Raw genomic sequence first — 16,991 nt, 5'->3', positions numbered from 1 at the left:
GCTGGAGCTGGGGATCCACACTTACGGCCACAGAGGCATTCGTTGACTCGAGCTCTGCAGCCAATTTTATAGACTATGACTTTGTGAAAAAATTGGGCATTCCTTTGCTCCCGCTGGACCGTCAGATTTTGGTTACAGCAGTAGATGATTCTCCGTTACAGTGTAGACAGCCTCTTTCTCAGACTCCCTCACTGCTGTGTACTATAGGGGTGCTACATAAGGAGAAATTACAGTTCTTTGTCCTGCAGATGGCAACCTCTACCATTATCCTCGGTATGCCCTGGTTGCAACTACACTCCCCTCAGATTGACTGGGCGTACGGTCAGCTACAGAGCTGGTCTACCCATTGTCATCATTGTCTGGAGAGAGTTGCTGTTTGTGCCACCAAGGTTCAAGTCAAAGGGGTGCCAGTGCAGTACGCAGAATTTGCGGATGTATTTTGTCCCAAATCAGCAGACAAACTCCCCCCTCACCGGAGTTTCAATTGTCCCATTGAGTTAAGATCAGGTTGTATGCCTCCTAGAGGCCATCTCTACAATGTGTCTGGACCAGAGAAGTTGGCTATGCAGGAGTATATCAAAGAAAATCTGGCCAAGGGCTTTATCCGTCCTTCTAGATCTCCAGCGGGAGCTGGGTTCTTCTTTGTACAAAAGAAGGACGGTGGGCTCAGACCTTGCATTGACTATCGGTGTTTAAAAAAAAAAAAATCACGGTAAAAAAAAAATCGTTATCCACTGCCTTTGATAGACGATTTGTTTGCTCAGGTGACCAATGCCAGTATTTTCTCTAAATTGGATCTTCGAGGGGCATACAACCTGGTACGCATTAGGGACGGTGATGAATGGAAGACGGCGTTCAACACACCCGATGGGCACTACGAGTATCTGGTTATGCCCTTCAGGTTGTGTAGTGCGCCTGCCGTTTCCCAAGAATTGATTAATGAAGTTTTTAGGGAGGTTCTGGGAAAATTCGTCTTAGTATATTTGGATGATATACTGATTTTCTCTCCCAACCTGACAGAACATGGTAAACATGTGAAGTATGTGTTAAGAAAACTAAGGCAGAACTCGTTGTACGCAAAGTTAGAGAAGTGCCTTTTTGAGGTCACACAAGTCCCTTTTTTGGGATATATCATTTCCACTTCAGGCCTTTCCATGGATCCTGAAAAAGTCTCTGCTGTATTGGAGTGGCCTCAACCTGTGGGATTGAAGGCACTCCAAAGATTTCTTGGCTTTGCTAATTACTACAGGAAATTCATCACGGGGTTCTCTTCTGTGGTATCACCCCTACCCAGCCTTACCAAAAAAGGGGCTGACACTTACCATTGGTCGGCAGAGGCACAGTCTGCCTTTGCTACGCTTAAAAAACTATTTTGTTCTGCTCCCATTCTGAGACATGTGGATGTCACCTTCCCCTTCTTCGTTGAGGTTGATGCATCAGAGGTTGGGGTTGGGGCTGTACTGTCTCAGCGCTCTGGCTTACAAGGCAAACTTCATCCCTGTGCCTTCTTTTCTCGTAGGTTCTCTCCAGCCGAGAGGAACTACGATATTGGCAATCAGGAACTTCTGGCCATTACGTTAGCCTTTGAAGAATGGCGTAATTGGCTTGAAGGAGCAGAACATACTATTACAGTTTATACTGATCATAAGAACTTGGAGTACATTGAAGGGGCCAAGAGACTTAGTCCCCGACAGGCCTGCTGGTCCCTGTTCTTTTCACGGTTCAGATTCATAATAACGTATACTCCAGGGAGCAAGAATGTCAAAGCTGATGCACTTTCTAGGTGCTTTGAGCCTGAGATAGTGCAGCCTACAGCCCCTGAAACCATCCTACCTCAAAGATTAGTGGTAGCAGCCACGGAGTCCTGGGAAGATTGGGCGAGTACGTTAAGGCCTTACCAACAGGACATCCCTGAGGGGAAGCCTGAGGGGGTTCTTTTTGTGCCACTTCCCTTCTGCTTACAAATCTTGCAACTATTCCATACCCATAAGAATGCAGGGCATCCCGGAGCTGCCCGTACTCAGGATCTGTTAGCTAGAGGTGTATGGTGGCCATCATTGGCACTCGATTGCAAGGCGTTTGTAAGAGAATGTGCTGTGTGTGCCAGAAGTAAGCCATCTCGACCAGGCACCTGTGGGTACCCTTCAGTCCTTGCCAGTGCCAAACAAACCCTGGACTGATGTGTCCATGGACTTTGCAGGGGAACTCCCTAGCTCCGAAGGCAAGACGGTCATCTGGGTGGTAGTGGATAGGTTCAGTAAAATGGCTCATTTCGTACCTCTGAAAGGACTCCCCTCAGCCCAGGAATTGGCTGATCTCTTCATCCGGCACATTTTCCAGCTGCATGGCATTCCGGAAAATGTAGTGTCAGATAGGGGAGTCTAGTTTGTGTCGAAATTTTGGAGAGCCTTTTGCCGTCAGCTCAATATGGACCTTTCGTTTTCATCAGGCTACCACCCACAGACCAATGGTCAGACCGAAAGGGTTAACCAGTTACTAGAACAATTTCTTAGGTGTTACGTGGCAGATGCGCAGTCAGATTGGGTGAAGTTCCTGCCTTTTGCAGAATTTGCGCATAATAACCTGAAGAGCTCATCTTCAGGTTTCTCTCCATTTCAGGTGGTCTCGGGGAGATCTCCCAAGTTTTCTCCTTTGCCAGTAGCATCTTCTCCCTTTCCGGCTCTAGAAGATTGGCAAAGGGCTTTAAGGGAAATTTGGGTCCTGGTAAAGAGAAATCTGGGGAAAGACTTCCAGGTTCAGAAATAACAGGCAGATAAAAGGCGGTCAGTGGAATGGAAGTTTTCCCCAGGAGATAAGGTGTGGGTGTCTACTCGACATTTAGCCTTGAAACAACCGTCTCCCAAGTTAGGACCCAGATTCATAGGCCCGTACCCTATGTCTAAGAAAATTAATGATGTGACGTATGCGATTGATCTCCCAGCCAGCATGAGAGGTGTGAGATCATTCCATGTTTCTTTGCTTAAACCTGCTGTGCATGTGGATTCCTTCCCCCCCCCCCCCCGTGATGATTGACGATCAACCAGAGTATGAGATCGAGAAGATTCTCGATTAGTGTGGAATTCTGTGCAGTACCTGGTTCACTGGAAGGGCTATGGCCTAGAGGAGAGAACTTGGGTGCTGGATTGTCGCATGCATGCAGAGGAGTTGAAGAAAGAGTTTCATGAGTTACACCCTGGGAAACCGGGTAGGAAGTGTCCGGGGTCCACTCCTCAGTGGGGGGTACTGTAATGGATAGCGGAGATACCGCCGCAACAGCAAGCGGCATGGCGGCTATCTCCGCGTCGCAGCTGGCGGTTTCCGCCGCACGGTTAAATGCTGGTGCTTTGCCTGGTCCTTCTATCGCTCATAGACTAAGGGCTGCGCGCGCCGAGCGAAAGGACCGTAATGCATCTAGAAGGGGAGTCAGCTGATCACTCAGTCAGCTGACTCCAGCTATGCTTTGGATTGGCTGAGTGACTGGGGCGGCGCTATAGAGCGCGTTTAGTAAATATATAGGACCTGACTGTCACTTGTTCCGCGTCTGCTGTTGCATATGCTACGTGTTAGCACTCAGACCTAGTCAGATCCCAAAGTGTGCTAGAACCAGCTGGAGCTGGGGATCCACACTTAGCCAGATTCTGTTGATAGCTTAAAGGGATACTGTAGGGGGGTCAGGGGAAAATGAGCTGAACTTACCCGGGGCTTCTAATGGTCCCCCGCAGACATCCTGTGCCCGTGCAGCCGCTCACCGATGCTCCGGCCCCGCCTCCGGTTCACTTCTGGAATTTCTGACTTTAAAGTCAGAAAACCACTGCGCCTGCATTGCCGTGTCCTCGATCCCGCTGATGTCATCAAGAGCGCACAGCGCAAGCCCAGTATGGTCTGTGTCTGCGCAGTACACTTCTGGTGACATCAGCGGGAGCGAGGACACGGCAACGCAGGCGCAGTGGTTTTCTGACTTTAAAGTCAGAAATTTCAGAAGTGAACCGGAGGCGGGGACGGAGCATTGGGGAGTGGCTGCGCCAACACAGGATGTCTGCGGGGGACCATTAGAAGCCCCGGGTAAGTTCAGCTCATTTTCCCCCGACCCCCCTACAGTATCCCTTTAAAGTACTAATTGAATTGTATTATTTGTTATGACCTTCTGCTAGTTTGACTATTCTTCTGCTCTCTGATTCGGTACCTTTGTCTATCTGATATAAGTTGCCGACTCTGCCTGAACTACTACTCTGATTTAGCTTCCTGTCTCTGTACCGTTTCTGTCCGTGTGTTGCCGAACCTGCTTGTCTGACTCTTCTGCCCTCACCAGGGAGCTTAGTCCTGGTGAGGGACCCTCAATTTAGGAATCACCTAGTCCTCAGGTAGATAGCTGCAGTATAGTCTGAATCACCTGCTCCTCGGGTTGATAGCTGCAGTACAGTCTTAATCACCTGCTCCTCAGGTGACTAGCTAATACAGTACTGTCGGGATCTCCTGCCCCTCCGGGAATCGCCTGCTGCAGTACAGTCTGAATCACTCGCTCCTCGAGTGATCACTCTACATTGTCTCACTGTTTATCACCCGCTCCTCGGGTGAAACTATCACTATTGCTCTGTGTCTCCAGCTTGCTGGGGTACTGATTACTGTGTTCCTTAGAGATACCCCCTTCTACCAGCCCCTCTGGGATAGTGGGTATCTCCATCAATATTTACTATTGCACCAAAACACTATCTTACACCTGTGTGTCCTGTGTCTTGCTATACTTGTATTATTGGTGATTCTGCAGATCACCACATAATCAGGTATAACATCTGTATTATTGGTGATACTGCAGATCACCAATAATCAGAAAATCTGTTCTTGCTGACACCAATCGTTACACCCTATTAAAAGTTTCACGCACTACAGAGAGCTCCATCTTCACATTATTTTCAGATGTTCTTGCTTAAAGTCGCATAAGACATTTGGAGGAGCAACTGTGTGGGCATTTCTAAAGAGCATTTGTCCTTGGAGAATTCTGCTGATTGAGCATAGTCATTGTTTCTTGCTACTGTAGTCCAGGTGTCTTTATTACAAACACTGTGCAATGGATGTGTTTATTATGGACAAAAAAAATGTAAGGCAGCTGATAGTAGTATCTTAGTGATGTACAGGCATATATTAACCCTTTCCACTCAGGAGTTTTTTTCCTAAAGAGAGTTGTTTCTGCTTGGTATGGTAAATTTTACAGCAATTTCCTGGGTGTAATCCTGGCTTGCGTGAGCAAGTTTCGCAATAATAGGTGGTTTTATGCCTGCCACCCGGTGTCTTCATGTCACTACACGCGATGCAATCTTTGGTATTTCGATTGGGAATTAGAGCAATGAAATGCCGGCTACTATTTAGATGCTCCTCCACGTCCATTGCATAGGATGCCATTGCTCCTCTGTGCAACTTTGCAAGAAATCTGCAATGGAATCTGCATGGAATCTGCAAAAAGGAATCAGCAAGGAAAATGCAAAGAAATTTCAATGCATCTGTCACTTCCTGGTAGCGCTGATCGTGCACTTCTGGTTTAGGGCAGGGGGGTACCATCTGTGTGGGCATGTACTCTTACATGCCCACTATACAAGGGGAGAGAGAGAGATCGGACTTTGCCCCCCACAGATGTGCCTGCAAACCGCCACTGAAATTATGTCCCGCATAGCGAGTGCAACGGGAAATTTGCGATGTCCCGCTATGTGGGACATACGAGTGGAAAGGGTTAAAGGGAAATTTTTTTCCCAACAAAAGTGGACTTTCATTTTAAAATTGAAGATGTACTCAGTAATACCTGGTCCCAAAGATATCTCAAGGCTTCCTCTTGCACTAAGCGTTCCATTCTTTCCCGGTCTTTCTCCTTCTTAAGCCTACAAGACAAAGTAATTGCAGCATTAAAGCAAGAGTACATGGAAGATAAATAGGTCAGAAATATGCAAGTTCAGATTTTGACTTCTAGAAAGACCTGATAACACAATCCAGCCCAACTCCAAGATTTTGAAGACCTTTTCAGGAAGGCCACCAGGTCATTACATCAATCCAGCCTCCTGCAGTACTTTCTAGGATGGGGCAAGGCACATGCACTGTCTGACTGAGTTCCTTAGCACAAATAAACACAAGGGGTCTAGTAACCCTACAGTAGTACGAGGCACTGTGGAAGGTGGCATAGGTAGACAGCCACTCAACCCTCTCCCCTTGTTTTCTATGGGAGGGAGTTATGGCGCACAATAGGGGTGTCCAGGTAGCCAGGAACCGGGCCGATGTGGGAAAGGGGTCGACTCTGGGCACAATGGTAAAATTATTATAATGATGATGGCAGTGTTTGACATTCGCCTGTAAGCGATAAGGCATTGTCATTGGAGTGCGACGTCTTCCTGCCAAACGGTATTTAAGGAAACCTGATATGAGAATACAGAGGCTTTCATTTTCACTCCCTTCGATGGCCGTCATGCTGAGCTTTTGGCTTTAGTTGTTTTTGAGTCACACCTGCAACAAGCATCAAGCCAGGTGAGTCAGACCAGAGTCAAAGCCTCATCTGCATGCTCATTCTGGGCCAGTGACTTAAGTGACTGAAGTATTAGGAGTAGAGCATCAACACAGATGTCAGTCAACTGGCATTGTTTGATAAAAAATGAAGATGGCAACCTCCACATTCCTCTTATTTCTAGTTCCATTTAAGATCACAGAGCGTCCTGAGCAGCCCTACATGCGTTTCCAGCTGAAATCAACTTGCCTCCAGGTAATTCTATTTTTATATCTGTGGAGTATCCTGGAATTGGTAGTTTAGTAAAGGTACATACACACCTCGGATTTTTCCAAACTGGTAAGACTGGATTTGACCGATCTGCCAAGCGCATCCGTCAAAACCAGCTTTATCAGCTGAACGACCTTTTGCACACACGCCCGATTTGATGTCCAAACGACCGGTCGTTTGGAAAAATCTGACGTGTGTATGCACATTTTGAGTTGGGGGATGATCCTTTTCGGGCCACATTTTTCCCCTCAGAATAGGCTAGTGTATCTAACCATCAGGTATACCGTAATGTACTGTATATAGCTTATATCTCTTCCTTAGATTATGTTTATTATGCATCTCTTGCACTCATATGGTTCTACTATTGTAGACTAAACAGTTAAAATTTGTGATACCTACTTGGTCTTTTATTTCATTTATGCAGTTTATGTTATATGATACTATAGAATTTAATGTATAGATATAATGACATCCTGCTTTTGATTGGCTTTAATAGATTTTTTTTTATACTTGACATGAATATTTTATGCATTGTCATGTGATAATAAACTGATCCATGTTCCATTACTCGACATCAGCACTTTACGAAGGTAAACACACGGAACATTTTTTTTTTAAACTTAGGCTATACAGTTTTTTGGGCATGTGTGTGTGTGTGCGTGTGTGTGTGTAGCAAAACAACGGGAATATCTATCTGTCCATACAGAAGAGAGCGTTATAATTCCTTTATCTTAATTCATTAGTGTACAGCATTAGGCCCCTTTCATTTTATTTTTGCAATGAAAATAATTAATAAACTATTTTTAAAAAATAGATCCAAACTAAATTTAGCCTCGAGTGAATATTTTGTTGATCTTTGCAATGGACAGGTTTACCAAAACAGCTAAGTTGGGTGAGACACGATGACTTTTGCTCATGGTAAAGTTCTATAATTAGCTTTCACAAAAATAGACAAGTAGGGTTACATATTTTAACCGGAAAAAAAAAATCCATGCACACAAACAATATTTCAAATAGCATGAATCTTTGGATGACTTGAAACAGAGTCAGGATCAAAACCTAAAACTCTGATTTTTATTGTAGGTGTACACCATACTATTTTCTGCCAGATTTACCTGCCAGATCGATTATTTCCAACATGTCCAATCTGAATTTCCAACGATTTTTCATTTTGTAATAGTTTTTTTCAACGATTTTTGTTCAGTCCCACGAAAAACGATAAAAAATTCGAAAAAAACAATAGGAAAATCTAAATGTTAATCAAAATTCAGATCAGACATGTTGGAAATAATTGATCTGGCAGGTAAATCTGCCAGAAAAAAAATGTAGGGTGTGTACCTAGCATTATGGACAGTGCAACTAATCTTACTAGATAATCAGGCAGCATTGGAATTAGTAAGCAGTTAACATGCCTTTAATAAACATGAATCATAATGCTGGATACACACGTTGAGATTTCCCATTCGATTCCCGGGATAGAATCGATTATTTCCAACATGCTCGATTTGGATTTCGATCGTTTCTGCCATCGATTTGGCATACTTAACATGCAAATCGACGGCAGAAACAATCGAAATCCGAATCGAGCATGTTGGAAATAATCGATTCGATCTGTTCGATCCCGGGAATCGAACTGGAAATCTCAACGTGTGTATCCAGCATAAGACATGGAGAACACGAACCAAAGTTAAAAGGAGCTCAGTACTGCACATAAAATCTTATGTGATCAGTCAATTTAAAACTGACAGAAAATGATAGCAAATACAAAAATGTGGATATTTTGTTAGTACATTTTAACCACTTGAGGACCGTGGGCTTTACCCCCCCTTCAGGACCAGGCACTTTTTTTCCATTCAGACCACTCCAGCTTTCACGGTTTATTGCTCGCTCATACAACCTACCACCTAAATGAATTTTGGCTCCTTTTCTTGTCACTAATAAAGCTTTCTTTTGGTGCTATTTGATTGCTGCTGCGATTTTTACTTTTTATTATATTCATCAAAGACATGAATTTTGTCAAATGATTTTTTTAACTTTCTGTGCTGACATTTTTCAAATAAAGTAAAAATTCTGTATACATGAAGCGCGAAAAATGTGGACAAACATGTTTTTGGTAAAAAAAAAACAAAACATTCAGCTTATATTTATTGGTTTGGGAAAAAGTTATAGCGTTTACAAACTATGGTGCAAAAAGTGAATTTTTCCATTTTCCAGCATCTCTGCCTGACATGTTTCCTGAGGGGCTAGAATTCCAGGATAGTACAAATACCCCCCAAATGACCCCATTTTGGAAAGAAGACATCCCAAAGTATTCACTGAGAGGCATAGTGAGTTCATAGAAGATATTTTTTGTCACAAGTAAGCGGAAAATGACATTTTGTGACAAAATCCATTCCTTCTAACTTGCGAAAAAAAAAAATGAAATCTGCCACGGACTCACTATGCTCCTCTCTGAATACCTTGAAGAGTCTACTTTCCAAAATGGGGTCATTTGTGAGGTGTGTTTACTGTCCTGACATTTTGGGGGTGCTAAATTGAAAGCACCCCTGTAAAGCCTAAAGGTGCTCATTGGACTTTGGGCCCCTTAGCGCAGTTAGGCTGCAAAAAAAGTGCCACACATGTGGTATTGCAGTACTCAGGAGAAGTAGTATAATGTGTTTTGGGGTGTATTTTTACACATACCCATGCTGGGTGGGAGAAATATCTCTGTAAATGGACAATTGTTTGATTTTTTTTTACACACAATTGTCCATTTACTGAGAGATTTCTCCCGCCCAGCATGGTTTTTGTAAAAATACACCCCAAAACACATTATACTACTTCTCCTGAGTACGGCAATACCACGTGTGACACTTTTTTGCAGCCTAGGTGCGCTAAGGGGCCCAATGTCCTATTCACAGGTAATTTTGAGGCATTTGTTTTCTAGACTACTCCTCACGGTTTAGGGCCCCTAAAATGCCAGGGCAGTATAGGAACCCCACAAGTGACCCCATTTTAGAAAGAAGACACCCCAAGGTATTCCGTTAGGTGTATGGCGAGTTCATAGAAGATTTTATTTTTTGTCACAAGTTAATGAAAAATGACACTTTGTGAAAAAAAAAAAAACCAAGAAAAATCAATTTCCGCTAACTTTTGACAAAAAATAAAATCTTCTATGAACTTGTCATACACCTAACAGAATACCTTGGGGTGTCTTTTTTTCTTAAATGGGGTCACTTGTGGGGTTCCTATACCACCCTGGCATTTTACGGGCCCAAAACCGCGAGTAGTCTGGAAACCAAATGTCTCAAAATGACTGTTCAGGGGTATAAGCATCTGCAAATTTTGATGACAGGTGGTCTATGAGGGGGCGAATTTTGTGGAACCGGTCATAAGCAGGGTGGCCTTTTAGATGACAGGTTGCATTGGGCCTGATCTGATGGATAGGAGTGCTAGGGGGGTGACAGGAGGTGATGGATGGGTGTCTCAGGGGGTGGTTAGAGGGGAAAATAGATGCAATCAATGCACTGGGGAGGTGATCGGAAGGGGATCTGAGGGTTTGGCCGAGTGATCAGGAGCCCACATGGGGCAAATTAGGGCCTGATCTGATGGGTAGGTGTGCTAGGGGGTGACAGGAGGTGATTGATGGGTGTCTCAAGGTGTGATTAGAGGGGGGAATAGATGCAAGCAATGCACTGGCGAGGTGATCAGGGCTGGGGTCTGAGGGCGTTCTGAGGTTATGGGCGGGTGATTGAGTGCCCTAGGGGCAGATAGGGGTCTAATCTGATAGGTAGCAGTGACAGGGGGTGATTGATGGGTAATAAGTGGTTGTTTAGGGTAGAGAACAGATGTAAACACTGCACTTGGGAGGTGATCGGACGTCGGATCTGCGGGCGATCTATTGGTGTGGGTGGGTGATCAGATTGCCCGCAAGGGGCAGGTTAGGGGCTGGTTGATGGGTGGCAGTGACAGGGGGTGATTGATGGGTGATTGACAGGGGGTGATTGATAGGTGATCAGGGGGATAGATGCATATAGTACACAGGGGGGGGGGGGGGGTGATCAGGAGGGAGCAGGGGGCAGTTTAGGGAATAAAAAAAAAATAGCGTTGACAGATAGTGACAGGGAGTGATTGATGGGTGATTAGGGGGGTCATTGGGTGCAAACAGTGGTCTGGCGGGTGGGCAGGGGGGGGGGGGGGGTCTAAAGGGTGCTATGGGCGATCAGGAGCAGGGGGGGGGGGGAAATCAGTGTGCCTGGGTGCAGACTAGGGTGGCTGCAGCCTGCCCTGGTGGTCCCTCGGACACTGGGACCACCAGGGCAGGAGGCAGCCTGTATAATACACTTTGTACACATTACAAAGTGTATTATACACTTTGTATGCGGCGATCCGGGTGCTAGTAACCCGCCGGCGCTTCCGAACGGCCGGCGGGTTACAGCGCGAGGTGGGCGGAGCCAGTCCCCGGCGGCCGATCGCGTCACGAATGACGCGATCGCGCCGCCCATGCAAGGACCGCCGCCTCTGTGCATGCGGCGGTCCTTGCGGGGTCCACTTTCCGGCCGTCTCTGTGCGTTGGGCGGTCGGGAAGTTGTGAATGTGCAGTACCTGAACTATACTGTAGAAATTCTAAAACACCTTTCACATTTCCAATAGTTGTCACCCACCAAGGAGGTAGGGGGCTACATGGCTTAGACTTTTAATTTTTAGAAATTAGCATTTGCAGATGACACTGGCATGCAGTAATATACTGTATGCATCTGGCGAGCAATGGCGTTAGTAATATGGTATGTACTTTCTAGCCTCAAAGACAGCAGCACCACCTAAAGGCTAGTTAAGGGAACTGCGACTGAACAGAATACTGTGTAAAACAGTAGTTTGTCTTCTTAAAACATAAGGTACTTATTCAGGTTGGAGTGACCTTCGAGGTGTCCCACAGGGCATCATTGCTGAATATGAAAATAATATCTTTGTTGTCCCTGAAATCTAAACACCTTCAGAACTGCTGGAATGTAATAATGTGTCAGCTTCTTAATATTACAGGGCCAAACTAATTATTATTATTATTTATTGTATTTACGCAGCGCTGGACAATAAATAGCGATACATACATTGTAACAAGGAGTGATAGACAGAGAGGTAGAAAACGGTTACACAACATAGCACAAGGTTACACATGCAATCCAACCCAATAATAGGCAAGTGTTTCTGCGTCCCATGTCCCTGTGTGTGCCTTTTTTTTTGTTGTGCGTATGTGCAGGGAGGGACGCAGAGGCACTGCTGAGCGCTGGGAAAAGGATGCGCAGCAGGGGAGGATGGGGCCACAAGGGGGCGGGCGCAGGCGTGTGCTGGCCAAGGGGAGAGAGAGCAGTGCGAGGGTGGCGGCCACAAGGCCTAGCACCCGTTTTAAAACAGGCCTTAGGCACAGGGCAGGGTATAAAATGCGATTTACAGAGGCCCAGCAAACATTCCAAGTTTGTTCAAATTTATAAATAGTTTAAATGTTAATAAAGACGCTTCCATATCATTTTGCAACGGGTAACATCCTGCTTCATCAGGCAGTATATGGAGCTTGTAAAGATCCAGGCCGGAGGAGCTCATACCTGGCCTGGATCTTTACAAGCTCCATATACTGGCTGATGAAGCAGGATGTTACCCGTAAAACGCGTTGCTATTACTCTGGAGTCTATTTGAATAAAGATATTATTCAGTGAATAACTGATCGTGTGTCTACTTGTGGGAGGCAAGTCCACCACTACCTCCCCTTTTTAAACAGTTATTAACTATTTTATCCTCATCTGGCGCCTCCGTTTTGAACAACTGTTTATTCTAATTCACTGACATTCCAGCAACCCAGGCTATATTTTGATATAAGCTAGTAGAGACTGCAGTCTTTTGCCACCGTATAGAGGAAATGACTCCAGGTCAGCTGCTGCATTATGTATGCTCTCCTGCATTCTCCTACCTTGGTAAATCAACCCCTATATCTCCTGTTACTACCATTACCAAACAAAATACAGCTATAAAATATTCTCCACATGTTAATGGTGCTCTGACTAATCACTAACCTACAGTCCTTCTGATACTCCGCCATTAATTTACACAACTGTTTACCACTAAAGATGCTAAACCACATCTCAGTAAGACTAATGTTAGGTTCACAATACACATATAAGCAGACTGTTTGCCATAATGGAGACAAGCGTATAATACGGACATGTTTGTATTATATGTTGGATCCATACAGAAATGTCTGTATTCAGTGTATCCGTAGTTTCCAATGCAAAGTCTGATTTGGCATGACTTTTGTCAGAGAGAGAGGTTCAAAGAGAACCGAACTTGCAGTTTACAATACTTAATACCATAGCTTGTCTTTTCTCCTCTAACCTCGTACGCGGTTTGCAAAGACCACGGCTCTTTTCTTTATAGTTTTAATTAACTGCTGTATATTATGTTATACAAGTGACTATCTTAGCATAACTAATGAATGAATTTCCCTGTAAAAAGATAAATAAAAAATAAAAAATAAAAAAAAAAATCTATGACACCACATACCTGGTGACTTCTTCAGTTAGATAAACAATATGCTCCTGCATTCTGCTCAGCCTAACTTCATAGCGTACTTCTTTAATTTTGGAATTATATTTCCTTGCATAGAAGCCTCTCCAATGAGACTGTAGCTTGGTAGCTGCTTTGTTCATGCCATTTAGACTACTTGCATCTTTGTTTTGAAGACAAGTTTTCAGGTTTCCAGCACTATTGCAGTTAGAGTTATTATCATTCAGGGACGTTTTGTACTCCATGACAGAATCCAGTGAGGCCTTGTTATCAGTGGACCTTGGGTTCACATTCTCATTCAATATGATAGGTTGCTTAGAGTCACTGTTCATTTCTGCTTCAGAATCTGTTTGTTTCTCATGTGATGCTGTGGCAAATGTACCTTTGTTAAATTCTAGCACTGTTTCATTGGCACCTTCTTCATTGGAAATTCCTGGTACTCTCATATCTACTGTGGGAGATACTGGGGATAACCCTAGAGCAACAGGCACAAAAGTGGACTCTGAGGAGAGAAGGCTACAGTTCAACTTGTCCTCATCAGTCTGAATATCTTCTAAATAGAGATTATTATAGTTTGATGTACTAGAATAAGCAGGACTTGAATGATGAATGTGTCTTGAAGCATAGGAATAGTCTTCACAGCCACTTGCACCAAGCCAGGTGTCTATTTTTACTTCAGGTTCTAGGAAAATAAAATATCTCCAATTAATATAACAGAAATAAAGAAAAGAAAACAGACATGAAATTGGTTTATACCTCGGTGGTCTGGAGAAAAAAAAATTATAATAATAATATATATATATATATATATATATATATATATATATATATATATATATATATATATATATATATATATATATATAGTTGTCTATACAAATATTTATGGATCTAATCCTGATGTCTTGTGTATTTCGGAGAAGGGATGCTGTCTTATGCTAGGTACACACAATGAGATTTTCTGTCAGATTTACTGTCAGATCGATTATTTTCAACATGTCTGATCTGATTTCTGATCGATTTTCAAGTATTTTTCGATCAATTTCCTCACCGTTTTCTGTTCACTTTAATAGGAAATTGATCGGAAAATACTCGGAAATCGATCGGACATGTTGGAAATAAATCGATGTGACAGTAAATCTTCCAGAAAATCTCATAGTGTGTACCTAGTATTAAAGTAAAAAGGATGGTTGCACCAAATACTATTTTTAATTCATTTTTCCTTTTTAGGCATTTTTAGTCGTCAATTCATAAATAAAAAAATGATCATTGAATTATTACTTATAGCATCTTTACTTTACAGCATTTTTTTCACAAGTGCACAAAACTTTTGCACATACAGATTACAGATTATCCCAGAACAATGTTACAATGTTATGGTATTTTAACAGTAATATGTAAATGTTATAGAGATATGAAGGAGACCACCTTCAAACTGGAATGGTAGGAACGATGAGTTACACACAGAAACAAATTTAGTGACTACTGAAGTGTGAAATAGAGAGAAACTGTCAGTTCTTGTTGTTTCTGGAGAATTCTTGAGAACAGGTCTTATATGTGGCAACCTGGAACTGGGCCTAAACAGATTAACCAGCTATGTAACGAGTAGAGTAAAATAAATAACACTGATACACAGAACTATCAAGTAAGGCGATCTGCCTTACTTGATGAAAGTGCTGTGTATCGGTGTTGAGTCCAGGGAAACCGTAAGCAGGTTTCCGTGGACCAATCAGCAGCGTCTGCTCATTTTTGGCCGACAGACAGACGGCAACAGCTGACTGCGCAATAGGGAATAGCAAGCGTTGAGAAAAAGCAGCACTTACAGTACTTTTTTCCCCCACAGTGGGAAAACGCACATTATCCCCAGTTCCATGCAATCATCCCAAAGTGAAGCGTTAGGTACATTTTTGTGGTGCGGGAAAACACACGATTTTGGCAAGTGTGACCTCTGCCTCATGGTTGATAATAAAATAATCTTGAACAAGAAGGAATATAGGAGGAGCCAAGGTGGATTTGGTTTTAAATACTTTAGTTGCTTGGCTGTTGTAAATTACAGTTTCTGACTTACTGATCCATAACAAGCATACAGATCATGTATTGCTATCTTCAGGTCAGCGAGAACCTACTAAAGAGAGAAGATCAGTATGACAGTCAGGTTCCCTTTTAATAACTGCATTTCATAGAAATCCAATTATAACAAAAACTGTATTCAAATGTGTGTAGTTTTTGCAAAAGAAAAAGGGTTGTGACTGCAAGATGCAAGCTACAACCTCCTTCTCCTGAAAGCACATGGTAGGCACATGGTCAAGGATAGGTGGTCCAAAAGGTTACTAAGCAAAAAATATGCTTACTTGCATCCATGACAGAAGTAAACGGCATACTAAAAATGTTCTCTGGAGACAAACCTTGCTAACACACTTAGGGCTTGATTCATTAATGGTAGTGTGCTAAAGCAGTGCGACTTAAATGAGTCTATGTGCCCTAAACTTATCAGCGCAGCCTAATTACAGAGCGGGCACGCTACAGGCAGCGTAGCGTGCGCTCCTTAGCAATGGCCGCTTCTTGTGAAGTATTGTGCAACCGCGGGCACTACTACATTAATGTAGTAGCAGCCGTCACTATTGCGCAGGACTTCACAACGAGCGGCCATTGCTAAGGTGCGCAAGCTATGCTGCCTGTAGCACGCGTAGTGTGTCCGCTCTGTAATTAGGTCACGTTGATAAGTTTAGAGCGCATAAGCTCATTTAACTCACGCTGCTTCAGCGAGCTGCCATTAGTGAATCAAGCCCATAGTCTACATGCTCACTCTGCTCAGCAATGTCATACAGTACTTCTATAAACTCTACTATTTATGTATGTACATGTCAAGCTATAGGACATTCCATTACCAAACTTTCAGAGACTGGTTTTGCATTCCAGACCATCCTATAACTCAACAAACCTCTCATATCTCTGCTACAACATAAGCCTCTCTGTACCTTTGAGGAAAACATGTTAAACATAAAACATGCCCTTGCTTACCACATTCAGCAGATCGGAGGACACAATGGCTTGGGCTCCGTTGCTGTGGTGAGGAAAATGACCTTGTGTTGGGCGCGCAGGAGAGATGGCTCTCACTATGGACCTGGTGCATCAGCTGTCTCTGGTGCAACCTATTGAAATCAAAATTGTATCTTTATGTAAATTCTCAACAAGAACTACAAGTGGTAAATGTAGTTATGTGACATGGAAAGTCAGTCAGAGAACTGTTCTTGCCATCTGGGCACCTATACAGAGAGAATATTATCTGGAAAGCCAGGTCATGCTTCCATGGAAGATTCTTTTTTGTTATCAAGGTTGGCTCTTGAGTACAGTTCAGTCATATTCCAGCTTTGACACCAGTCTTCTAAAGCAAACCTTAAACATGTTACAGTTATTTAAACCCACTCTTAACCCACCTTAGTTTTATTTCAATAAAGCTTTTTTTTTTTTTTTTTTAACATTGTGCTAGTATAGAGCAGTAAGGCCCTGCTCCTTCCACTTACTCTCCCCTCTTTTGCTTTTTCACACATAAAAAGGAGCAGACTTAGATGTTTAATAGGTTGGCCTGGGTACACAAGAGTAACGATGCACAGATGCGGACTTATTATCACAGGGTAATCCGGGTATCATGAAGATAAGTGATAAATTATACTCACATGGCTGGGCTGCTAGGGAGGCAACCACT

At 43.4% G+C, this 16,991-nt stretch overlaps 2 protein-coding genes across 5 annotated transcripts in view; both read right to left on the bottom strand.

Moving 5' to 3' along the window:
- The window catches only part of RPL24 (ribosomal protein L24), a 145,266-nt gene that overhangs the window by 52,026 nt on the left and 76,249 nt on the right, over positions 1-16,991 (bottom strand). The window lies entirely within an intron of this gene.
- The window catches only part of CEP97 (centrosomal protein 97), a 56,693-nt gene that overhangs the window by 8,003 nt on the left and 31,699 nt on the right, over positions 1-16,991 (bottom strand). For all 4 annotated transcript variants that reach the window (XM_068268444.1, XM_068268445.1, XM_068268447.1 and 1 more), the window contains 3 exons: positions 16,307-16,437; positions 13,283-13,967; positions 5,792-5,867 (listed from right to left, as the gene is read on the bottom strand). In XM_068268444.1, the coding sequence (XP_068124545.1) occupies positions 5,792-5,867; positions 13,283-13,967; positions 16,307-16,437 (892 nt within the window). The remainder of the gene's footprint in view (positions 1-5,791; positions 5,868-13,282; positions 13,968-16,306; positions 16,438-16,991) is intronic.

This window comes from Hyperolius riggenbachi, chromosome 2, assembly GCF_040937935.1.
Source record: "Hyperolius riggenbachi isolate aHypRig1 chromosome 2, aHypRig1.pri, whole genome shotgun sequence".
In the NCBI taxonomy this organism is placed as follows: domain Eukaryota; kingdom Metazoa; phylum Chordata; class Amphibia; order Anura; family Hyperoliidae; genus Hyperolius; species Hyperolius riggenbachi.
Note: the sequence above shows the minus strand (reverse complement) of the source record. Positions and strands in the feature narration are given on the sequence as shown.